Here is a 25,780-nt window from a genome sequence, read left to right as displayed (position 1 = left end):
CACTTCAAGTCCGGACACTTTTACCCCCTTCCTGTCCAGGCCAATTTTCAGCTTTCAGTGCTATCACACTTTGAATGACAATTGCGTGGTGATGCAACACTGTACCCATATGAATTTTGTAGCATTTTTTTGAGACAGATAAAGCTTTATTTTGGTGGTATTTATTCACCACTGGGATTTTTATTTTTTTTTGCTATGTAAATGAAAAGTCCAACAATTTTGAAAAAAAGTGTTTTTCTTATAAAATTTTGCAAATAAATAATATTTTATCATAAATATTGGCCAAAATTTATTCCGTTATCTTTTTAGTAAAAAAAATAGCCCAAATTAGTTTATAACCGCAAGTTATAATTTTTAAACTTTTTTTTTACATTTTTATTTTTTTTTTATATTATTATTATTACACAGTATTTATATAGCGCCAACAGTTCGCTCAGCCCTGTACATTACAATGGGAGACAATACACAAGACAGTACAATAACAATAATATGCGATACACGAGGGGTTCAAGGGCCCTGCTCCTTGGAGCTTACAATCTAGGAGGGAGGGGATAGTGGTACGGGAGAGATAGCTGTGGGGGATGGAGTGGTAGGAAGAGTGGAGGAGATCGGCAATTAGCTGAGGGCGGGGTAGGCTTCCCTGAAGAGGTGGGTTTTCAGGGTGCGCCTAAAGGAGAGAAGAGTAGGTGAAAGTCTGATGGATTGGTGTAGGGAGCTCCAGAGGATGGGGGGAGCCCTGGAGAAGTCCTGGAGACGGGCATGGGAGGAGGAGACCAGGGAATTAGAGAGAAGGAAGTCTTGTGAGGAGCGGAGAGTACGTTTTGGGTGGTATTTGGATATCAGGTCGGTGACGTAGTTTGGGGCAGTGTTATGGACAGCTTTGTATGTCAGGGTTAGCATTTTGAATTTGATCCGTTGGGCAATCAGAAGCCAGTGGAGGGGTTGGCAGAGGAGGGTGGCGGATAAGGAGCGGTTGGTAAGGTGGACGAGTCTGGCCGCAGTATTCAGGATTGACTGAAGCGGGGATAGCCTGTGGTGAGGTAGGCCGGTGAGGAGGGAGTTACAGTAGTCAAATCGTGATATGATAAGGGAGTGAATGAGTTGCTTAGTAGTTTCCGGGGTTAGGAATGGACATATTTTGGAGATGTTGCGGAGGTGGAGTCTACAGGAGTTTGTCAGCGTTTGGACCTGGGGCTGGAAGAAGAGATTGGAGTCTAGGATGACACCAAGTACTGTGGCTTGCGGGGTGGGACTGATGGTGGCATTGTTGGTCGTGATGGAGAAGTCAGCGGGGGGGGGGGAAACTAGGAGCTCAGTTTTGGAAAGGTTCAGTTTAAGGAAGTGGAGTGACATCCAATCCGATATGTCGTTCAGTAGGCTAGTGATTCGGGCGGAGACTGAAGGGGTGAGGCGAAGGGTAGAGAGATAGATTTGCGTGTTGTCAGCATAGAGATGGTAGTTGAAGCCGTGAGAGTATATCAGTTGGCCAAGGGAGGAGGTGTAGATGGAGAAGAGAAGGGGCCCGAGGACAGAGCCTTGAGGGACTCCAACTGAGAGGGGGAGTGAGGGGGAGGTGGCAGCGTTATAGGTAACACTGAAGGAGTGCTGTGATAGATAGGAAGAGAGCCAGGAGAGAGCGGAGTCTCTGAGGCCAAGAGAGTGTAGTTTTTTGAGGAGGAGGGGGTGGTCGACTGTATCTAAAGCCGCCGAGAGGTCAAGGAGTAGGAGCACTGAATAGTGGCCATTAGCTTTGGTGGTTAGCAGGTCGTTGGTGAGTATGAGTAGGGCAGTTTCGGTGGAGTGTAGGGGACGGAAGCCAGACTGTAGGGGATCAAGGAGGTTGTTGTCGTTGAGGTGGGAGCTTAGGCGATTATAGACTAAGCGCTCGAGGAGTTTGGATGTAAATGGCAGCAGGGAGATGGGTCTAAGGTTGTTCAGGTCGGTGGGATCCAGGGAGGGTTTTTTAAGTATGGGAGTGATATGTGCGTGCTTCAGAGGGGAGGGGAATGCGCCAGTAGAGAGGGAGAGATTAAAGATGTGGGTGAGGGAGCGTAAGATGGAGGAAGAGGGAGATCGTAGGAGTTGTGAGGGGACAGGCTCGAGGGGGCAGGTGGTGAGGTGGGCTTCTGAGAAGACCTTAGTGACCTCTTCAGTGGTAGCAAGGTCGAAGGAGTGGAGTGTTGAGGGGGTTTCAGTGTGAGGGATGTTAGGTGGGGTTGAGGTCTGGACAGTGGTGAGGTCGAGGGAGAGGGGTGTTGAGGGGGTTTCCGTGTGAGGGGTGCTAGGTGGGGTGGAAGTCTGAACAGTGGTGATGTCCCTACGAATTGCGTTGATCTTGTTTTTGAAGTGATTGGCAATCTCATGGGCGGTGAGTGAGGTGCTGGGTGGAGGTGGGGGCGGAGAGAGTAGAGAGTTAAAAGTAGAGAAGAGCCGGCGTGGACTGGAAGAGAGGGTATTGATGAGTGTTACAAAGTAGGCTTGCTTGGCAGCATGGAGGGAGGAAGTTTAGGTGAGGAAGGCGGATTTATGTCGGGTGAACGCTTGTTGGGATCTGGTTTTGCGCCATAGTCGCTCCCGCGCACGACTGCGTCGCTTGAGATTTTTGGTATGGTCATTCTGCCAGGGATGAAGTGGTCGGGGTCTAATGTTTTGTGTGGTTAGGGGTGCTAAGGAGTCAAGAGCGGCTGACAGCGAGTTGTTATAAACAGTAGTGGCCAGGTCAGGGCAAGACAGGGATACTGTCGTAAAGTTGGTCAGCTGCAGAGTGGAAGGGGGCAGGGTTCAGGTTGCGGAGTTTTGGCTGGTGATAGTTTGATGTTTGGAGGGGTAGGTTTTAGAGGACAAGGAGACGGAGAAGGTGATGAGGTTGTGGTCAGAGAGGGGAAAAGGGGTGTTTGTGAGGTTGTGGGGGGTGCAGAGATGAGAGAAAACAAGGTCCAGGGTGTTCCTGTCGGAGTGGGTGGTGGACTGTATGCACTGTGCGAGTGCAAAAAGAAGAGGTTAAGTGGAGGAGTTGGGATGTAGCCGGGTTATTGATGTTGATAGGGATGCTGAAGTCTTCAAGGATGATGGTGGGCAGCTCGGAGGAGAGAAAGAAGGGTAACCAGGCAGAGAAGTCATCGAGGAAGTGGGACAAGGGTCCAGGAGGCCGATAGATTACTGCAATCCTCAGAGGGATTGGAGAGAATAGTCGGATACAGTAGGCCTTAAAGGAGGAGAAGGATAGAGAGGGGGGATTGGGAGGACTTGGAAGGTGCTCAGCGGTGACAGGAGCATACCGACCCCACTACCTTTTTGACCGCTGGGTCTGGGTGAGTGGGTCCAGGTGAGACCTCCATAGAAGAGTGCGGCAGGGGAGGTAGAGTCGGTGGTTTGGATCCAGGTTTTATATTATTATTTATGGGTTTTTTTACATACTGTCACCCTAGCAGTACAGTGTCACCATGGTGACACTGTACTACTTGTGGGGAGTGATGAAGATTTTTTTTTTTTTTTACACTGATTGCTTTTACACCCATAAAGGCTGTAAAAGCAATCATTTCTCCTTCTCTCTAGCTGCATTCTTGCAGCCATTGAGAAATACTGTGAGAGCTGTGATTGGTCACAGCTTGTCACATGGTACAAGGCTTTTGTAAATAGCCTTGTACCATGTGACCTCTGTGATCATTCACCGATTTCACACGTAGTAAGCAATGATATCAGAAGTGACATCTTGCTTACTACTCTGCATGTGATCAGTGATTGGCCAATCAGTGATCACATGATCAGCACCTCGCACAGAGGTCCCATACGACAATTGGTGTTTCACTGTGTCCGGAGAACACAGCGGGCACCGGATCATGGGAGCGCGCACAAGCAGGGGGCGGGGAGGCCATTTATAAACGACCCTGCACTGCCACCGTTTATATACAACGGCTGGATGGGAGGTGGTTAAAAAATGGACACTCGCCTGTCCCCGCAATCCCGTGTCCTCACACCAGCTGGGTTGACCAACCATCCTGTCTCCTTGGCAGCAGCATCTTCAGTGCGGGCATCCGGCTGTGACAGCTTGCAGCTTCACAGCTGGGCACCCAGTGTGCATGCGCGAGTAGCGCTGCACTTTGTGAATGGTCCCATTTTCTTCTGCGATCTGTTACGTGAGGGGGAGGCAACTTCCATTTCCGATCACCTAGGTGATCGCAGTGGAAGTGGGAGTGGGTACCTGACAAATTCAGGTACCCCCCCCATTCCCCAAAGGTGGCATTCCTTATCGGGGAGCAGGGGACAAAGCCTTAAAGCAGAACTTCCCCTTTTGGGTGGTGCTTCTCTTTAATGCATTCTCTGCATTAAGATAGAAAAAACCTTTGTTGTTCTGTTCTCCTGCAGCCCTCCAAATACGTACTTGAGATTGATTTTGATCCAATGCTGTGCCAGACAGCAATAGATCTCTCCACTCTCTCACTCTAGCCTTACTGGCAGTGGAGGCAGAAGCCAATGGCACAATCAAAACCTATGAACAGTGAGGGGGGGGGCAAGCCATGCTGTGTGTGTTAGTGAACACCCACAGCGCAGCTAAAGATCGAGCTTGCACGACTGCTCCCATAACAAGTGTCTTGCATGGGGGTTGGGCCACTGGCAGGGGACATTGCACAGAGCAAGTATAACATGTTTATGATTTTAAAAAAGGCTGTTTTAATTTCCTTTTTTTCTCTATTTTCATCTGGTGATCCAGCCAGTAAGTCTGTTGTTTTTCAACAGGAAAGTTCTCTTGCAGTTACAGGGATGAGGCAGACCATTTAAAACTGGTAGAGGTGCTTCAATGAACAGCTGTTTTTGTTTATGTAAAATCTTTATCCCAAATGAAAAAAAACTGTTTGCTGTTACTGATGATAAAGTATTAGCTGGAGTTCAGCTTTGATTTGTTACTGTATTTAAATCTACTAGTACTTCTAACACTCCCCTCCCTCCAGACTGACAATGCAGCTATCCAAATCTGTCCCCTATACTCCATCATTTAGAGTGGTGTCTGTGTAATACAGGAGACATGTTACTGGCCAGATCACCAGGGGAAAACATAAGGAAAAAACTAAAAACTAATACAGCCACTGCATCTGATGATTGGAAAGCTGCAATATATTACATTTTTGTTTTTGGGTTTAAAGTGGTTCTAAAGGCTTAAGATTTTTTTACTTTCATGCATTCTATCCCTGAAGGTAAAAAACCTTATTTTGTGCAGCAGTGCCCCCAGCCCTCCCCCCAATACTCACCTAAGCCCCCTCTGATCCAGCGATGTGCACTGGAGTTTTGGCTGTCCTGGGACTCCACCTTCTCAATGGCTGAGACAGAAGCGGGAGCCATTGGCTCCCACTGCTATCAATCACAGCCAGTGAGCCAATGAGAAGAGAGAGGGGGCGGGGCCGTGTCGTGGTTCCATGTGTGAGTGGACATACGAAGCAGCAGGTGCCCCATTGCAAGATGCTTGCTTTGGGGGCACCCGACAGGAGGAAGGGGCCAGGAGCGCCGGTGGAGGACAGGAGAAGAGGAGGATCTGGGCTGCTCTGTGCAAAACCGCTACACACAGCAGGTAAGTATAAGACATTTGTTATTTTTTCCTTAAAAAAATAAGCTTTTAGAATCACTTTAATACCACTTTAAAATGTAATTCATCCATTTTGTTAAAAGTACATGAAATGGGGCAGTTTTTATACTAACTATACTTCTATAAATTTAGGTTAGATATATTTTCTTTGGTGATCGTTTCTGCTTGTTGTTTATTAGAATTATGTGTTGGCTCCTATGACTCCTACTCAGACAACTAATGAGGTTAAAATGGTAGTATAAGTGAAAGGTAAATGTTAATTCGAGAACTTCATGGCACTGAATATAAATGGAGGGTCTGTAAATTGGTTTGAATGGGTAAGTTTACTTTTCATCTCAATAGACTACATCAACCTGAACACTGCAGAGGCTAATACTTTTGCATTTATGTCTGTAAAAATATAGTTCTGAACAGTATAAAAAGAAATACCATTATGCCTAAATGTATGCATTAAAAGGATTTTATAAATATAATAATATGCGTACAAATCAAACAACTCTATGTACATTGTAGTTCACTCCACAAATTGTAACGATTTAGTTAATATACAGTATATTATATTATACTAGATAATATTACATGATATTTTATTTTCTATTCCATTCTGCAGAGAGTGATTTTTTATGTTAACAAGGGAGATCATGGATTTGACAACTTAGAAATGGACATGCAAATGATATTCCGAGCATTTGGTCCAGATTTCAAGAAGAATTACACTTCTGGACCCTTTGAAAGCATACATATATACCCTCTAATGTGTGAACTTTTGGGTATTATTCCTGAGCCCCACAATGGTTCCCTCGCAATTACCGAAGATTTACTTGCAGTTTCAAATGACCTTGAGGACCAACCCAAAAACCAGAAAAGTAAGTAACAACCCAACTTTTATTGCCACCTAACCTGCATGCACTGAGTTTCATACAAACCACCATCGGCTTTTAGTCAGGGCCTTACTAGGTGTTTGCATATAATTTATTATGTATGCTTGAGCACCCTTAATTTTGAATGGTCTAACTTGCTTGCTGAGCAGTATAAATTAAAAAAGTAAAAAGGAGAAAGTAATAATATGAAAATGGGTCAAAAACTCTGTTTTGTATAAATGAAAACTCCCCTTAAGGGAGTATTTCTCAACCTTTTCAAGAGCGAGGGCCACCTATGTGATTTGGTAAGTGGTCGCGGGCCACAATGAAATGAAATGGTTCAGAATTAAGAGTCTTTAATTTTGAATAGCATAATGAACATTTTCGTTCGCTGAATGCCAGTGGGAGGGAGAGGAGAAGCCGTCTTTCAGTAGTTGCAGGAGGAAAATGGAGAGGATCAGTTCCTTAATATGCTTCTCCTCCTGTCCAAGGAGGTGTGGGCCCCCTGGAGCATGGAGCAGGGTCACCATCATGAACCCCTGACACTACACCAGTGGTTGGGGGGGTATGGTAAACGTTTGTCTCAACCATGGGGTTTTACCACCTCCCAAACCACAAATGTAAACAAGCCCTTTTGTCCTGAGTCCCCATAAGGCTACTTTCACACTGATGTGCTGTGGTTTACCATCACCATGGGTGCAGCACACTGCACCTGCTGCTTTCCTGCTGGTTAGCTGTACTTTGCCATAGACTTCTACAGTATTATATCTTGGGGGAGTAGTGCACTTTCTGAAAGTGCACCAAAACTCCTTCATTCAGGAGTTTTGGCGTGCTTTCAGAAAGTGCATCCAACCCATAGGATATATTAGAAGTACCCTTCCCTGGTTTGTGGACGAGGACCACATCAGAGGGCCCCAGCCTTAAGGCATGACTAATAACTTCAAGCAGTTCAGTTATGTACAGTGGGGAGGTGTTGAATATTGCAAAACAATAGATCCACAGTTCGTACCAAGCAATCATAGCCCTCTTTTTTTTTGGGGGGGGGGTTGAATATTGAGATAAACCTGTAGGGACAGGGTTAACTAAAATAGCAAGAGCTGGATGTAAACATTATTCCAATGAACAGGTTCACCTACCAACATACAGCAAAGAAAGAAATAGTCCCTATGGCTGGGACTTTTTAAATGCAGCACTGATCAACGAGCCAAAAAACGTGAAGCACAAATTAAAAAATATGATATTTTATTCAAAATCCATTAAAAGAACAAATGTACTGACAATTCTGACCAGTATGTTATCTTGTAGCAAATCAACATCATGCAAAAAAAATATTCAGCATAAAGCTGTTTATATGGATTGTGGTTTTATATTATAGAATGTACCATAGTCATTTATTGCATCCCTGAAGAAGAGAAGTTTACTGATCTCGAAACACATTGGATGCTTGACTACAGATTATTATTAATATTATACAGGATTTATATAGTGCCAAGAGTTTGCTCAGCGCTTTACAAAATAAAGGGAGATAATGCAGAAACAATACAGTTCAATACTAGAGGGTTAGGAGGGCCCTGCTCCTTGGAGCTTACAGTCTAAGAGATTACTAGATGTATGATCTAGTATGCAACCTAATGCAATTGTGACCGCAAAATTGTCAGTACATATGTTCTTTTAATGGATTTTGAATAAAATATCCTTTTTTAACATTTGCGCTTTACATTTTTTACATTTCGTCGATCAGTGCTTTAAAAAGTCCCACCCATAGTGTTTCTATCTTTGTTAGCTTCAAGGGATGATGACAGCTACAGACCCCCCTCACCATATCATTGTAATTACCAACATACAGCAAGGTGACCTCTACACACGCACTCCATATTAGACTTACAGTAGTCATCTGGTATAGTGCATGTTAGATAACAATAAGGGGACAGATATACTTCTGTCACCAGTCTGTAGATATGAGTTGTGACAACTTAATTCTTGGAATGTATCGGTAATAACCGTACCAAACACCTGTTACATTCTTCAAAGGATCGGATGAAATTTGAAGATGGTGTTCTTTCTGATCTTCTGTCAAGATTTGAGATCCACTGCTCTCAGGCACAGAGCTGGATTCAGGCAGATCCTCCATTCCTCCATGATATTATTATATGAGCATACGAGGGTTTGCACGCTGTCCACATTTTTATCCGTCCTTTGTGTTTTTTGACTCCCCACTTCTTGTGTCATCTTAAACATGTTCCCGCTTCTCCTTAAATGACCTAAGCCATTCAAAACCACTTGATTTCTTCATGGAATGTTCACTATAAGTTTGTTGTAACAGAGCTACAGTTTCACTCACACTTTTGCCAATTTTCACACAAAATGTGATGTTAATCCGCCATTTCAGATTCCCGCCACTCATTTTCCACCAACACAAAAGTGCAAACACATGTTACTTCTACTGTTACTACATGTTACTACTGCTACTTCATAATGGCCGAGTCAAGTGATCTGGGCTATTTGAGTGCAAGTTAGAACATGTCAGAACACACTGGAGTGCGAATGGCTGTGTGACTTACCACCAGTGCTACGCTGCGGGCATTCCGGGAATTAAAATGCCACACTTCATATACAGTATATACAGGGCTTTTATTCATGGCAGAACAGAGTTCCACCACCTTTGGTGCTGGCACTATGCTTGGGGCTCACTACTGTAACTTGTAAACACAAAAGCCTGTCTTCTGTATCTATAAGTGTACAGCATTCCTATCCCGGTTCTGCCAGTGGCTCAACAGTACCCTTGCGGCCTTTTTACCTCCATCTCCCTCTGCACTCTCTGGTGTTCTCTCTCAGTACCTCTAGTGCAGGCTGCAGAAAGAGCTCAGAGACATAGCATCTCTACTGCCGGCTGCTGTTGGAATACGTGTGGGAAGGGAGATTACTGCCCAGCTTTGGAAATACCATCAGGTAGTGAGTAACCTCCACTAGTTCATTCCAGGATTTAAGGCCTCTTGTACACTGTTGTTCTTAAACGTGAGTTTAGGAGATTTTTTACATTTTTTTGCCAAACCCCCTGAACTCAACTCAATAAAAACCTATGTGTCCATGCACACATAAGCTTTTATCAGAGTGTAGGAGCAGCAGAGTTTAGGGGCAGTTAAGCATCCCTCTCCTGAACTCAGAAGAATCGTGTTCAGGAGAGGAACGTTTTGGCCCAAAACGCCAAACGCGGCAAATGAGCGTGTAAACGCTCCTAAGCACTTTGCGTTTAGTGTTTGGACATTTATTCATTTCAATGGCAAGTACTCTGGCCAATGAAATTAATAAACGTCCAAGCGATAAACGTGGGTAAATGCGACTAAACACAGTATTGCATTTACACGCATTTTTTGTCAAGTTTAGTGTTTTTCTGCTGCCAGTACAGTTAATGTCTAAGGCAGTTCCAGTGTACATAGCCTAGGAAGAGGTAAGCTGGCAGGATGCTGTGGGAAGTCAAGAGCATTGAATTAAGGATTGCTCAGTACAAAAAATGTCCACTGCCCCAGTCTATAACTGGCCTTCACAGCAAGGAGCAGATGGAAGGGCGGCGCATGTCAAACAACAAAAAAGAAAAATTCCCAGCTCTAACTTGCCAGCCAGCTTGCAAACAAACAAATTAACCTGACTAACAGTATGCGTTAAAAACAGGGTTTTAGTTAGCATACATTTGCAAATACATTCGTAAGCTACAGAGCCTCGGCACAGCATCCCAGTATTCTGTAGTTCCTAACTCTTCAGTTTTAAGAGCCCCCATAGTAGAGGCACATGTATTTAATGGATAGACCAAGGGCAGATGGACCTGGGGGAGCCCACCCCTCCTTAAAGGTACAGGGGCGCACTCGACTCACACCATGCACCTTCATACTATCTAAACTCCTCTCCTCCACTACCTGCCATCATACACTCCTCCGCACCCCTCTCCTGAGCATACTACCTACCGTCATACACTTTGCACTTCCCTGGGGAACATACTACCCACTGTTCTACACGCCACACTCTAAACATACAACCTATTGTCATACACTCCAAACTCCTTTCCTGTGCATACTACCTGCAGTCATACACTCTACACTCCTCTCCTGAGCATACTAACTGCTGTCATACATTCTGCACTCCTTTTGTGAACATACTACCCATTGTTCTTCATTCTGCACTCCTTTCATGAACATACTACCCACCGTCATACACTCCTTCGCAATCCTCCCCTAAACATACTACCTACCTTCATACATGCTGCAGTCCTCTCCTGAAATATTATCTACCATCATACACTCTGCACTCCTCTCCTGCATATAATACCCACCATTCTACCCTCCATACAACACACACGCTTTCCTGCACACACCACCATACACACTGCACTCCTTTCCTGCACACATATCATCATACATTCCATACTTAAATATATGCCACTCATATAAAGTATATTCTACAACAGCTTGCTGAAAGCACTACTTAAAAAGATGCCCCTGGAGCTCTGTTGTCAGCTTTGAACTCTGTACATAATGCACTCCTGGTATATAACAATGCCCCTTTGACTGTTATTGTTAGGGGTGAGTTTCTGCGCCTATGAGAAAAAAAGCCCTGGGTACATATATACACCCAAAAGCTATGGGCAATAATAGTAAACTATTGAGTATAGAAGCACTTGCCTAATAATCCCTGCTTCTAGTCTGGACTCAGCAACAGCTTTTCCATGGACAGGAGATGAGTCTCATACTCTCTCTCTCTCTCTCTCTTCACTTCCCCCTTTTGCGGTTTCCAAAACAACTCAGAGACAGTTAGTGCTATGGATAATTAATTCTGTGATGAGCAACACAACTATTTATAAATACAGAAAGTAGAGGGCAGCAGATTCCTGCACAAGACAATGGGGCACCTATTTAAAATATCAATGTTTACTAATCACTGTTAAAAATCTTTAGTAAGGGTACAAACAATAATAGGTTTGGGACTTATTTAATAAGGATAGCTGTCGATTAACACAAGTAGCCAAAAAAAAAATGTGAATGAGTCAAAATCATGTAGGCATAATCAATTGCCTTAATTGATGTGCAAAAAAATATTAGAATGAGTAAGATGCATGATCTAAGTGGCTTTTATTATGTAATGGGTGTCAGTGGCAGATATAGCAGTTGCAGAATCTTAGAAACCACAGACCTCCTGGGATTTTCACACAACAGATATTACTGCTAAGGTAATCATTTTTTCTTACATTGGTGCTTTGCCTCACAAATATGGATTCCCACTGAGACTTGCAGATGACAGGATAAGAATTTGATGCGTTCCGCATATTCACCTTCACAGTTTACAACAGAGGCATGAAATCTCAGCTATTGTTTATTGCCAGCAGAATCCTGTCAGCCCTCTAATGCAAACACATAACAGATGCTTCTAAAATGATAGAAACCAACTTGGAGTGTATCTACGCACAATAACAAAAATGAAACATACAGGTGCAATTAGAAAAATTAGAATATCGTGCAAAAGTTTATTTATTTCAGTAATGCAACTTAAAAGGTGAAACTAATATATAAGATAGACTCATTACATGCAAAGCAAGATAGTTCAAGCCATGATTGTCATAATTGTGATGATTATGGCTTACAGCTCATGAAAACCCCAAATCCACAATCTCAGAAAATTAGAATATTACATGCAATCAATAAAACAAGGATTGTACATAGAACAATATCGGACCTCTGAAAAGTATAAGCATATATATGTAGTCAGTACTTGGTTTGGGCCCCTTTTGCAGCAATTACTGCCTCAATGCGGCGTGGCATGGAAGCTATCAGCCTGTGGCACTGCTGAGGTGTTATGGAAGACCAGGATGCTTCAATAGCTGCCTTCAGATCTTCTGCAATGTTCGGTCTCATGTCTCTCATCTTTCTCTTGGCAATGCCCCATAGATTCTCTATGGGGTTCAGGTCAGGCGAGTTCGCTGGCCAATCAAGCACAGTAATCCCACGGTCATTGAACCAGGTTTTGGTGCTTTTGGCAGTGTGGGCAGGTGCCAAGTCCTGCTGGAAAATGAAGTCAGCATCCCCATAAAGCTCGTGTGCGGAAGGAAGCATGAAGTGCTCCAAAATCTCCTGGTAGATGGCTGCGTTGACCCTGGACTTAATGAAGCACAGTGGACCAACACCAGCAGATGACATGGCTCCCCAAATCAACACAGACTGTGGAAGCTTCACACTGGACTTCAAGCATCTTGCAGTGTGTGCCTCTCCATTCTTCCTCCATACTCTGGGTCCTTGGTTCCCAAATGAGATGCAAAAGTTGCTCTCATCAGGAAAGAGGAGTTTGGACCACTGAGCAACAGACCAGGTCTGTTTTTCTTTAGCCCAGGTAAGACGCTTCTGACATTGTTTGTTGTTCAGGAGCGGCTTGACAAGAGGAATACATTTGAAGCCCATGTCCAGGATCCGTCTGTTTGTGGTGGCTCTTGATGCACTGACTTCAGCCTCAGTCCACTCCTTGTGAAAGTCCCCAACACTTTTGAATGGCCTTTTCCTGACAATCCTCTCCAGGCTGCGGTCATCCCTGCTGCTTGTGCACCTTTTTCTTCCACACTTTTCCCTTCCACATAACTTTCTATTAATGTGCTTTGATACAGCACTTTGGGAACATCCAACTTCTTTTGCAATTACCTTTTGAGGCTTTCCCTCCTTATGGAGGGTGTCAATGATGGTTTTCTGCACAACTGTCTGGTCAGCAGTCTTTCCTATGATTGTGATTCCTACTGAACCAGACTCAGAGACCATTTAAAGGCTCAGGAACCCTTTGCAGGTGTTATGGCTTAATTAGCTGATTAGAGTGGGACACTTTGAGCCTAGAATATTGCACCTTTTCACAATATGCTAATTTTCTGAGATTGTGGATTTGGGGTTTTCAAGAGCTGTAAGCCATAATCATCACAATTATGACAAATCGCGGCTTGAACTATCTTGCTTTGCATGTAATGAGTCTATCTCATATATTAGTTTCACTTTTTAAGTTGCATTACTGAAATAAATGAACTTTTGCACGATATTCTAATTTTTCAAGTTTTACCTGTATTGCAGCTTACCTTTCCTTATGTAGTGACTAATTTTCTTTTCTTTTTTTTTTTTACACTTTTTCTTATTTATTTTCAAATGGTGATCTTGCCAGGAACATACTTGCTATCTTAGGGTGACAGCTGTGCAGTATCTGGTAGAAGCAGCATTGTCACCCTAGGAAGGGAGTGTGTTAGGACTTTGTACCACCACCCCCTTTTCATATAATAAAATAGGAGGTGATTGTAGTCAATGGAGACAGCTGGGAACAATGCTAACTGAAACTGTCCACAGAGGAAGAGAGTACAGGAAGTTAACAGCTCACAAAATCACTGGCTAAATGAACAGCTATGTAATTCATAATTTTTTTCAGACAGATATAATAAAATGCTTTTAATGGGATATTTAACACATCTTAAGGAAGCAATTAAAAGAGTTTTTTTTTTTTTTTTAATCTTTGAGGTTTTTTGGCAATTACTTCACAGTACCAGCAGCTAGAGAGGCCAGGGGTGGCTTGAGTTAAAGCACTTTTACTGCTTGTTAACCACTTTACAATCGTGCTATAGTCGAATGACAGCTACAGCATGGTTGTACAGTTCTGGGAGGGCGTCATATGATGTCCTCCCAGAACACGCCCCCCGTGCACCCCCCAGCGGAGTGCACCCGGCACTGTCAGTGATTGATGTTTCCTACAGACACAGCTGATCACATGACTAGGTAAAAGGCCAATCACAGTAGCCTTTTACCACATGATAAGCTGTGTCCAATGATAAATATCCAATGTAAATACAGTTGCTGGTTATCAGCAACACTTTCCCCATGCTGTGTACTGCTGATAACCAGCAAATGTCACAGAGCAGATCTGCACTGATGATCAGGGCACTGATGATCAGTACTCTGATCATCAGTGTCCAGCAGTGCTACCCATCAGTGCCTGGCAGTGCCACCCACCAATGCACATCAGTGCCACCCAGCTGTTGCACCCATCCGTCAGTGCCCAACAGTGCCGTCCATCAGTGCCGCCAGTCAGTTTAGTGTTACGGAAGAGGTCTTGTGCTAGAATTACTGCTCTCACTCCGGTGTGTGTGGCAATATGTAACATATGTATTGCAATCAATGTTTTCACGCATAGGTGCCATGACATGTGCGTTACGTTTGTATGTGGGGGTGGGGGCCTCAAAAATTTTTTGGGTGGGGGATGTTATGTTCTTGGGTGTAACTTTATTTTTTTGCAATAAAATTAAAATTTTTAGGTGACAGGTTCTCTTTATTGAAACATACAGAGTCTAAAAGACACTGCATGTCTCCTCTGGGCTCCACTTGATCTACTGCAATGCAGACCGAATTGCAATACACTGCTTCTCAGTTGTGCTGAGAAAGTGACAAGGGTGATCCGGAAGTGATGTTATACACATTGCCTTCTGGGTCACGTTCGGCCACTGGCCTTTCTCCCTTCCACTCCCCAGCACCATGGTGCTTCTCGGGCCTGCAGATGGTCACGTGATACATGGCAGGAGAGCGCACACAGGGGTTACTGGTACCAGGGGCTGTGAAACCAATCAAGCAGCAGTGCAGATGCCCGACTGCTTTCACCTGTCAGTTTTATACACAATCCCGGGGCTGCAGCTGAGTAAAAGGTCCCTCCAGGCTCCTATCACTATACAGAAGCCCAGCAGTCCACTTTCTCATGGTGCTAGCCTCCACATGGCTTCCTGTGCTCTGTACACTGTGTGGCTCTGCACCCCTTTCAATTGGGTCTGGTGGGCAGGGCTACAGTCCTAGTCACTCAGCAGCCAATCAGGATCCTCCTCTGCCATTGCTAGGGGCAATATTACCCTAGGCTGCAATCACAAGCCTTCCTTCCACTCTTAGTCTACACCAAAATGGCTGCAACACCTTTTGTGTTTAAGACACTTTCTCATTCCTGCACTTTTCACCATTAGCATGAAAGGAAAAAGAGATGCATTGGAAAGAATGTTCTGCTGGTTGACTTAAAGGGGTCACCAGCCAGACTATACACTCCCTCCACCAAAAGTCTTTGGTCCACAAAAGAAACTTAAGTGACGTTTAAAGCAGCTTATCTAGAAACAAAACTGGTGGCTTTAACTGGACTCTGCATGCTGGGCTGTATTTGACATACTCCTGACTCCTGCACTCTTTATGTTATATTGTACAACAGTTGCTGGTTGCTAAGTAGTCATTGACTATGTTATTGAACTTGTTCTTCCAGGTAGGCTGTGTACAGAAAAGGACATATAGTGGAAGAGTTTCATTTTTTATAAGTGATATTTTTTGGGTATAAGGATTGTGGCATATGTTACCATGTACATAGTGAGAAGGCTGAAGTTATAAACCCCTTCCACTGTTAGAACAATTTTGCCACACCTATAGATTGCTGCGGTGCAGTTGTCCATGCTACCTAACTAACCCCCACACAGGAAACACAATTATTTACAGCCCTGCACAGAGTTGCTGACTGTGAAGGAAAATTATTGATTCAACATTAGTCAGCATCTCTGCATGTTGACTTCACAATTTATGTGTCCTTGCTACTGTCTTCTCTAACAACCTAATTGTTAATTGGATATCAGATCAACACTGTCACTATTTTACATTCACCTCTGTGCCAGGTAAGACAGGTCTGCTGCATAAAAGTATCATGAAAGCACAATATTATTCTCATGGGTATCTTAGAGCAAGATGTGATGAAGTGATAAATAGATTTTTGCAATCGCTTATAAACAATAAAAAAACGTTTGTTGTGTAACCAAAACTAAATGCATCAAAATACTCATGGGAGATCTCACTTTGGTGCACAACGACAATTCCATTCGTAAGCCCACACACACCAAACTTTGAAAGCACTGGGAAAGGTTCTTACAGCCCTATTTATTTATGTGTGCATTAATCCCATTTACTATTGCATTCCTTTCTCAGTACCTCCACTCCTAATTCTCAAAAAGCACATAATTGTAATTATCTAGTTTCCCCACTCTTAAGATATTACATCAAAAAGTGAAATATACACATCAGTATAAATTATATTATGTTTTCTTTTTTTGATGTTTTTTTATAAAGTGCATTTTAACCACTAGCCTACAGGGCACTTATACCCCCTTCTGCCCAGGCCAATTTCCAGCTTTCAGCGCTATCACACTTTGAATGACAATTGTGCGGTCATGCAACATTGTACCCATATGAAATTTTTTATTATTTTTTTGAGACAGATAGAGCTTTCTTTTGGTGGTATTTAATCACCTCTGGGATTTTTATTTTTTCTTAAAACAAAGCAAAAACCACTGAAAATTTTGAAGAAAAAAAAGTTTTTTCTTAGTTGTTGTTATACAATTTTGTAAATAAGTGATATTTCTCCTTCACTGATGTGCGCTAATGAGGCTGCAGTGATGGACACTGATAGGCTGCACTGATGGACACTGATAGGTGGCACTGATGGGCACTGATGAGGAGGCACTGGTAGGTTGCACTGATGGGCATTGACAGGCATCACTGATGGGCACTGAAAGGCAGCACTGATACATGACACTGATAGGCAGCACTGACTGGCACTATAAGGCAGCACTGACTGGCACTGTTAGGCAGCACTGACTGGCACTGATAGGTGCAACTGATTGGCAGCACTGATAGGTGTTACTGATTGGCATTGATAGGTGGCACTGATGGGTGACATTGAAAGGCAGCTCAGATGGGCACTGCTATGTGGCATTGATGTGCACTGGTATGCACTGATATGTGGCATTGATGTGGCACTGATGGACACTGGCACTGATGAGCACTGACAGGTGGCACTTCTGGGGCCACACTGATCATCAGTGCCCTGATGATCAGTGCACATGTCCCCTCCGCGGAAAGCCGATTACCGGCTCTCCTCTCGAGCTGTCAGCGTGACAGCTCGAGAGGAGAGAAATGCCGATAACCGGTATTTCCGTGTTTACATGTGATCAGCTGTGATTGGACACAGCTGATCACATGACCGAGCCGACATCTTCGGCTCTTTCCGTGATCCGCTGTGTCCGAGGGACACAGCAGATCGGCGATCACCGCGCTGCACGCTCCCTGAGCCGTGCATGCGCAGTGAGAATGGTAGGACGTCATATGACGTCCTATCAGAACGAGAAAACCACCTTGCGCCCATCATTGTACTATAGGGCGGGCGGAAGGTGCTTAAATACAGTACATTATGACTTTTTTCCTCGTGGCTCAATATTTATTTTGTTTTTCTATGAGATTGAGAAAGGATTGGAATCTGTTTGAGAGGTTGTTGGAATCACGTGGAGATGGGAAACAGGGCACAGCAAAAGTTTATAAGATTCTCACTGAGTTAGACACACACACAAAGGCAATGCATATAGTAAAATGGGAAAGGGATTTGGGAATAGAGATTGATGAAGAAAAACAGAGGAAAATATATAGATTAACACACGAGAATATAAGTATGAGAGAGGTGGAGGTAAACTATAAGTGTTTAGCAAGATGGCACATTGCACCGTATGTCGAATACAAGATGAGTGGGGAGAATGCACCAGAGTGTTGGAGGGGGTGTGGAAAGATAGGTACGTTATATCATATATGGTGGGAGTGCCCAAAGATTCAAGGTTTTTGAGGGACAATGGTTCATTTAATTGGGATAATCTCTGGGATAAAGATAGGCTTGGACCCAGAGTTGTGTCTACTACATAGTACAGAGCGATCAGTGAATAAATACATAGATCGGGCATATGGCATTATCTGAATGCGGCAAAGGGTCTGATACCTAGGTTTTGGCATAGCTCAGAGGTGCCGAGAGAAGAGGATTGGGTGGAAAGAGTAAACTAGATATGTAGGATGGAGAAACTGTATTATATGCAAGAAGACAAGATGAGGTTATATTACAGGAGGTGGGAAAATGGGAAGATTTTGCGTCCAAGGTGAAATATATGAAGTAGTAGAGTGGAAGAGGTGAAAGTATATATTACTTAAGAAAAGATGTAATGAGAAATGCAGAGTGGGTGGTTTTACTTGTGGGGGGGGGGTTGGTTTGTCGGGGCGGGTGGGGGCATTAGTTGGGGGGGGTGGTAAAGGGAATAAAGATAGAAGGGAAATAAAGATAGATAGGGATATAATTAATGGTTTGGATACACTTGAAAGTTTTGTATGTTATATGAGAGAGATGATGAAATTTGTATTTTATACGGAAAACGAATAAATATTTAAATTTTAAAAAAAAGGGAGAACCACCTTGCGCCCGTCATTGTACTATAGGGCGGGCGGAAGGTGGTTAAAGGCAAAGGCATAAATATTGTACAGGGACATGATTAAAAATTAATTTGTAAATGCATTGAAAACCAATTAATCAGTTTCGGAGGTCAGAAAAAAGTAAAAAAAAGTCTTATCTGTCCAAAACTCTTTATAAAGTGCACTTTAAAAGCACAGGGCCGGCTCTATAAACCTGCCAGGTGCAATGCATCCTGGGGAAACTTGCTTCGTATTGCGAAAAAAATTTGTAAACAGAGGCATTATTTTCAATGGATTTTCATTCGTAAACTGAAAATTACATTAACAGAGGTGTTCGTAAACCGAGGAACACCTGTATTTTGAAAATCAGGGAACTGGTGATGTCAGCAGTGACTCAGCCCCTGGCAGTGGCATTCATCCACCTCTGCGTAAATGTGGATGCAAAGTCTCCTTCTTCTTCCTTGTGTTCCTTCTTTCATCTGCTCCAGATTCTTCTTTTCCTGGGACTTGTAGTTCCATACCATACTTGGATTATTAGAAAGATGTCTCCTGTGGACTACATTTTCCATGGTCCCAGATAGTTCCCTGCAGTTCTCTTTCCTCCCAGGCTGCACAACAGCCAATTAGTGTCTTCTGATGTCCTGAGAAGGTAGGCAGGCTCTTCTCCAGGGTGCTGTGACTGTCTCCCTCTCTTCTCACCGGCATTCGAGAAGTGGGAGATGAGCTGCAGCGCTGGCTCTGTGTGTGGCTGCAGAGTCACTGACAGTCCAGACCATGCGACCGCCCCTGGCACTGCATACTGGAGCTAGGCATTTGGAGCTGCTTACCCTGCACTTGCATGCCTAGCAAATTAGGACAAGCAGCCAATGTGTCCCCATAGACTAACATATGCTGCCTGCACACAGCACCTGCATAGTTGCCAAGTGTCATGAATTTGCCGGGACAGTCATGGTTTTTCAAAGGCTGTCCCGACATGTCTTTGTCCCAGATTGCATCCCAGAAATCAAACCTGCACACGGACAGCCAGCTGTCCTAGGCCTATAGCTAGAACATTATCTGTGAAAATGCTTGAAATGATACAAACTCTTTTTTAAAAAAATCTGTTCATATATTTATTCTTAACTCAGAAAAAGTGTTTTATTTCAATCAGCTTTTTTCTTTTTTGCTCCTGACTACCAGTTAGAGGATGGTTACCAGGTGCTTAAATGCTGTTAGAAACCAGCATAAAGTAGAATTCTGGTGTATACCTAACTAATCTTAAAATTGCGCCCACCCCCTCCTAACACCTATACTAACTACCCTGTGGAAGAAAGCTATTAATGCAACGTTTGTACCAATTTTCAGGCCACTCTGGTCCAGTCCTGTAATATGGTTCCTTGTGTTAGTCAAAGATGCTTTAGTGGAGAGGATGGAGCACTGACAACAGATAGGACATGGGAGCCTATGGGTGACATCACTGCTCCCTGACATTCGCAGTCACTATGTCAGAAATACCTCTTACAAAAATCTCAGTATTCTCACTGACAATGCCTTATTCTTCCTCTCTCCCCTAAAGCTGGAACAACCTTTTCTCAAAGTGATATGAAAGCAGAGCTCCAGTCTCCTGTAAAAAAAAAAAAGTCAGCAGCTACAAAAGTTGTAGAGTCTAAATTTTAAAAAAATGGCCACTCACTTGCCCCTCCATCCAGCAGTGTTCTCACCCCAGCCAGGTTCACCAGTGGTCCTCTCTCCCAGTGCCGGCATCTTAAGTGCAGACACCTGGCTGTGACAGCTTGCAGCTTCACAGCCGGGCGCTCACTGCGCATGTGCGAGCAGCGCTGGGCATTGTGAATGGTACCACAGTCTTCTGGGACCTGTTACGTATCCCAGAAGACTGCAGAGGGGGTGGAGGTAGGTAGTAGAACCTCCATTTCTGATTGCCTAGGCGGTCATATTGGAAGTGGGAGCTGGTACCTGTCAAAATAGGAAACGGGGAACGGGAGATGAGCAGAACTTCCCCTTTTGGGTGGCGCTCCGCTTTAAAGGCAATGTTTTTTGGGGGTTTTTTTTTAAACATAACAAATATGTCATATTTACTTGTTCTGTGCAATGGTTTTGCACAGAGCAGCCTCAATCATCCTCTTCTTGGGTCCCCGCCTACATTCCTGGCCTCTCCCTCCTACCGAGTGCCGCCAGAGCAAGCCACATGCCCTGCTCTGTGTGTCCATAGGACCTCGGCCCTGCCCCCTCAGCTCCACCCATCTCTCTCAATAGCTCCTGCTGCTGTCTCCGCCAATGAGGAGGGAGAGTCCCCAGAGAGCCAAGGCTCTAGTGCACATTGCTGGATCGCGATGGGGCTCAGGTAAGTATTAGGGGGGCTGCAGCACAAATAAGGTTGTGTTGACTCAAGTTGTCCCATAGATGTGGTGGCAACATTCATTTTTATTCCTTTTTCAATTTTGTGAAAGTACAAAAATACTTGTGTAAAAGTTTTAGCCTTCCAATTGATCCGTTGTGGACTACAAAATACCAAATGCCTGTGTTATGGAGATGAGAGGTGTCTGTAGCCCAGATCAGGAGAGAAGTATAGGGTTTCAATGCTGATCCTTCACAGATACAGTATGGTTAGTGGGTGATGTCACACTAGGGCAGGAATTAAGGTAATGGCAGGAACACCAGGTGAAAATAAAGGAAAGAAGTCTGAAAAAGAAGAAAACTAATACAGTCACTATACCCAAGGATTGGTAAGCTGCAATATAAAGATAAAGATATAATAGATGCACTTCTAGTTTGAAATAAATTACAGTAAAGTAAACATGTGTTCCAGTTGCTAGTCATTTGAAGCTTTCTTTCTATGTTAACTTCCACATTGTTGGGACATTTTATACAGATTTACTTTGCTTCCCTTAACTTCTCTTCGATTCATGTGGCTCTTTAGTAAATCTGTTTTATGGTTACATAGTTAATCTGGTTGAAAAAAAGGAACAAGTCCATCCAGTTTAACCAACAGAAGAAACAAAATTGTGTTTTCCAATTGCGGTAAAACCTGGCTGCACAGGCTTCATAGAAATCAATGTAATCATGAATACAGGGCAATAAACAGGGAAAACTTCATTTTGTTTAAACTGCACCTGATTGGCTGTAACTGTACTGTATGCAACTATGCACCATGAACCTAAAGTTCAGTATATCAATAGCAGGATATGAGTAGCTGTTATCCACATGTGGAGCATCAGAGGGTTGTTTGAGGGTGGTGAAGGGTAAGAGAAAGAATGCTCTACACTCCGACCTTACCATACACCACTTCTGTGTGACCGAGTGGCTGAATTGACCTTAATATAGCTTTTTACAATTATAAGGGATATTGTGTTTTTTAAATAATTTGTTTCATTTCGTAGATAACTCAGTGAACGTGGCTGCAATTGTGTTGTCTGCAATAACTGGAGTGATAGTGCTAGTTTTCCTTTTCTATGTCCCATACATCGCTATAAAAAGAAAGAAACAGTAAGTACTAAGATAATCTTTCTCACTATGAAGCTACAATTGTGAATATAAACATCCTAGTGCTGCACATTGATAATACTAGAGTGTTGTATTACTGTTATAGCAAACCACAAAGCTGTTATCTATACAGGAGACAAGCAAATAAGGTTTTTATAAGTAACATTTTGCTTGAGGTGATTGTAGCCGTATTAGTGCATTTGCGACAGAAACAATTGAGTACTGTCCGTGATACTTATTTTATTTGCACTAACATACAATTTTGAGGACAAGCTTTCGGGGAATGTCCCCTTCTTGGGGTACTGCTTGGACCTGAAGAAGGGGACATTCCCCGAAAGCTTGTCCTCAAAATTGTATGTTAGTGCAAATAAAAAAAGTATCACGGACAGTACTCAATTGTTTCTATAAGTAACATAAAATCTTTTCTTGAAGTCCATAGAGGGACCCAGGAATGTAGCAATACATTTGAGTTATAATGCCACCCACAGGAGGTTTGGACATCAGCAAACAACAAAACCTATTAAGCCATATATCAAATAACCCTACCTCCAACCATCATGCCACTTATTTTCTTTATCATCCATTAAGGTACACAGGAACTAAAAAATTCTTAGAAGTATTTAACATCCAAAAACAGTCCAACTGAGCAGTGGGCAACAGCCACTGAAAAACCCATCAGATATGAAAACCTTACTACGAGGTGTATCTGAAAGAGTCAATACTTATTCATAGGCTAGGCAAAAAAAGGCAAAAGTGAAGATGGAAATTGCTACACTGATAAAAGGACACCCAGGATCAACCTAGTGTTCCAAACCAGGATAGGTAATCACCACTTTGGGGAAACTGCTACCTGAGAAAATGGTGAACCTCAACCAACAATGTAGGCGAGAAACAATAATGCATCATAACAAAGGCAGTCGATTTTATCAGCGTTTCAAACGCAAAACGCTTGTAAATGCAACTAAACGCGGCTAAATGCGGCAAATCGCGTTTATAAGCGTTTGCGTTTGAAAATTGTTTTTAACTCTTCCAGTTCCCGATGTTGTCCAGAGCCTTTTTTCATCATGAAAAATGCATGTAAAGTGTTTTCAAGGTACTCAAATGGACAAAACACTCTCCCACCCTTGGAAACAAAAGATATGTTAATGACCATTCACACCTCAAATTCCGCATGAAGACCCCCTGCCAGGTGGCCTTAATGACTCACTCCACCAAACACCTTTTTCAACACATACTGCTCTCTCTGCTTCTACTCTCTGTATTTTTCTGAAACAGTCCGAAATAGTTAATAATTTACCACTTAGCAGTACATTCTGGGCATTTGGGAGGTTTTTCCTGTGGTTATCTTTAAAAAATGCTTCTAAATGCAAACGCACAAAAACGCGTTATGCAAACGAGGCTAAACAGACATTTTTTAACCTACATTTTTCAGCAGTCAGTTTCCATCATCCAGAAGTATCCCATGTACATGGGGCCTTACACTTTAACTTGATTCCTGGTTAGAGCGTTATAACACTCTTTTGGAATGCTATTGGTGGATGCATATTGCATGAAATGTTTTTAGTGTGGTGAACTTTAGGATATATAGGGGTCTTCTATAAGTCCGTGCATTGCTGTTGTGTTTTTATTGTGTATGTTTTTAGCTGTACAGATTTTTTGAGATTATTATTTATAAGTATTTATAGAAGTAATTATTATAGTTTACTGATTGTTTTATTGTTTATACTTTTTAATGTAACTTTAACTTTACACAAAAGAACTGAGAACCTTTTATGGCACAATTTGCAAGAAAGAAGAGGTTCGTTATATAGAAACAGTAATCTTTAGATCCCTGATGGGAGTAAAAAAGAGCATGCATAGTTACATAGTTAGTCTGGCTCAAAAAAGACAAAAGTCCATCCAGTTCAACCATAAAAAAAATTATAATCATATACCCTCAGTTGATCTAGAGGAAGGCAAAAAAAACTAGCAAAGAAGGATCAATTTGCTCCTGCTGGGAAAAAAATTCCTTCCTGATCCCCTGGGAGGCAATCGGATATTCCCTGGATCAACTTTACCTATAAATGTTAGTATCCAGTTATATTCTGTGTATCTAGGAAAGAATCCAGGCCTTTTTTGGAAGCAATCCACTGAGCTGGCCAGAACCAACTCTTGAGGGAGTCTATTCCACATTTTCACAGCTCTCACTGTGAAGAACGCTTTCCGTGTTTGGAGATTAAATTTATTTTCCTTCAGACGTAAAGAGTGCCCCCTTGTCCTCTGTGATGACCTCAGGGTAAATAGCTAGGAGACTGGGAGGTCTGATTTAGGAGATCCTGTTGTTGGTCATCCACATCTATGATAATAAACCTGACCATCTTATCTGGGGTCTATTTTTTCTGGTGAGTGAGCCATTCGCTTATTGTCTGCACAAGGTGAAAGAGTAAATTTTCGGTCTACGGGACTACATCTTCATGGGACTGTCACTATAATGTTCACTATATATTGTTTTTTGTATAGGAACATCATCTGAAAGACGATGTAGGTGAAAGAGCACATTTTCGGGCTACGGGACTACATCTTCATGGGATTGTCACTATAATGTTCACTATATATTGTTTTTTGTATAGGAACATCATCTGAAAGACGATGTAGAGAGTTCACTGCCTCATTCATATGTTTTTTAATAATTTATTATATGCAATTGTTATAGCATCTACCTATTCACGTATTTTATGGATATGTCAGTGTTTGCATTAGTGTAGCCCTATGTTTCAATTGTGTGTTATGGTGGATGAATAGCTAAAGATGTTTTTCTTTCTTTTTTCGCAGAGGCAAAAAATAACAAAATGTTGAACAACACTAAAGGATTTTGAGAAAGTCAAACAAAAAGATAAAACCTTTGAAAATTTACTGAAATGGAAATCATTTTCATGTAGCTAAATTACACATCTCAAAATCCATGTTAGTTGATGTAGTAATCTGCATACAGTTTTCTCAACTGTTTCTTTCCTGAGAATCATAAAAATGATAAAATACTAAGTAAGATTTTATCTTTTATTTTAAATTAAGACCACGTATATAAGTGTGTGCTAAGATCTGTCATACGTCAGTTATCCAAAGAATAAAACAAAAATGTCAATGTGCCTTTTTTCTCTGGTTCTTGCTTTACCTAATAAAGGTAGTATTATTCAGATCTGGTCCTCCTGTCATGCTACAAGAACACTGCAGCTGTTTGAAGTCATATTGACTGAAATTTTAACAAAATACTTCCCTGTAAAGAAGATAGTGGATACTCACCAACCGTTGCATGTGCTCTCGAATGTTCCATTGAAGAGAAATCATCTCAAATAGTGATCATGGGGGGGGGTCAACAGCAGGAGGGCAGGGGTGGACCAAGACATCAACAATCCTGGTGATGTTTTCTGAAGAAGACTTTGAGGGAAGATTATTCTTAAAAGGAGTGACATTCAGCAGCAGAAGAGGTAAGTATCCACTACCTTTTTCACATATATATTTATTAGTCGCCTATATGGAAGATAGTGGTGGTGCAACAAAGTACTATTGGTATGCTGTAGTGAGTTTTTACT

The 25,780-nt window shown here is 42.7% G+C and overlaps 1 protein-coding gene across 1 annotated transcript in view; it reads left to right on the top strand.

Moving 5' to 3' along the window:
- The window catches only part of LOC149472185 (ectonucleotide pyrophosphatase/phosphodiesterase family member 7-like), a 62,876-nt gene extending 37,490 nt beyond the window's left edge, over positions 1 to 25,386 (top strand). The window contains exons 4-6 of the mRNA XM_089692028.1: positions 6,189 to 6,444; positions 22,109 to 22,214; positions 25,023 to 25,386. Of these exons, the coding sequence (XP_089548154.1) occupies positions 6,189 to 6,444; positions 22,109 to 22,214; positions 25,023 to 25,035 (375 nt within the window). The 3' untranslated portion in view covers positions 25,036 to 25,386. The remainder of the gene's footprint in view (positions 1 to 6,188; positions 6,445 to 22,108; positions 22,215 to 25,022) is intronic.
- The last annotated feature ends 394 nt before the right edge of the window (positions 25,387 to 25,780 follow it).

The sequence above is a fragment of the Staurois parvus genome, unplaced genomic scaffold (genome assembly GCF_062004578.1).
Source record: "Staurois parvus isolate SC_StPar_1 unplaced genomic scaffold, SC_StPar_1.0 ptg000022l, whole genome shotgun sequence".
NCBI classification, from domain to species: Eukaryota; Metazoa; Chordata; class Amphibia; order Anura; family Ranidae; genus Staurois; species Staurois parvus.
The sequence above is the reverse complement of the archived record's forward strand: the minus strand, read 5'-3'. Positions and strand labels throughout refer to the sequence as shown.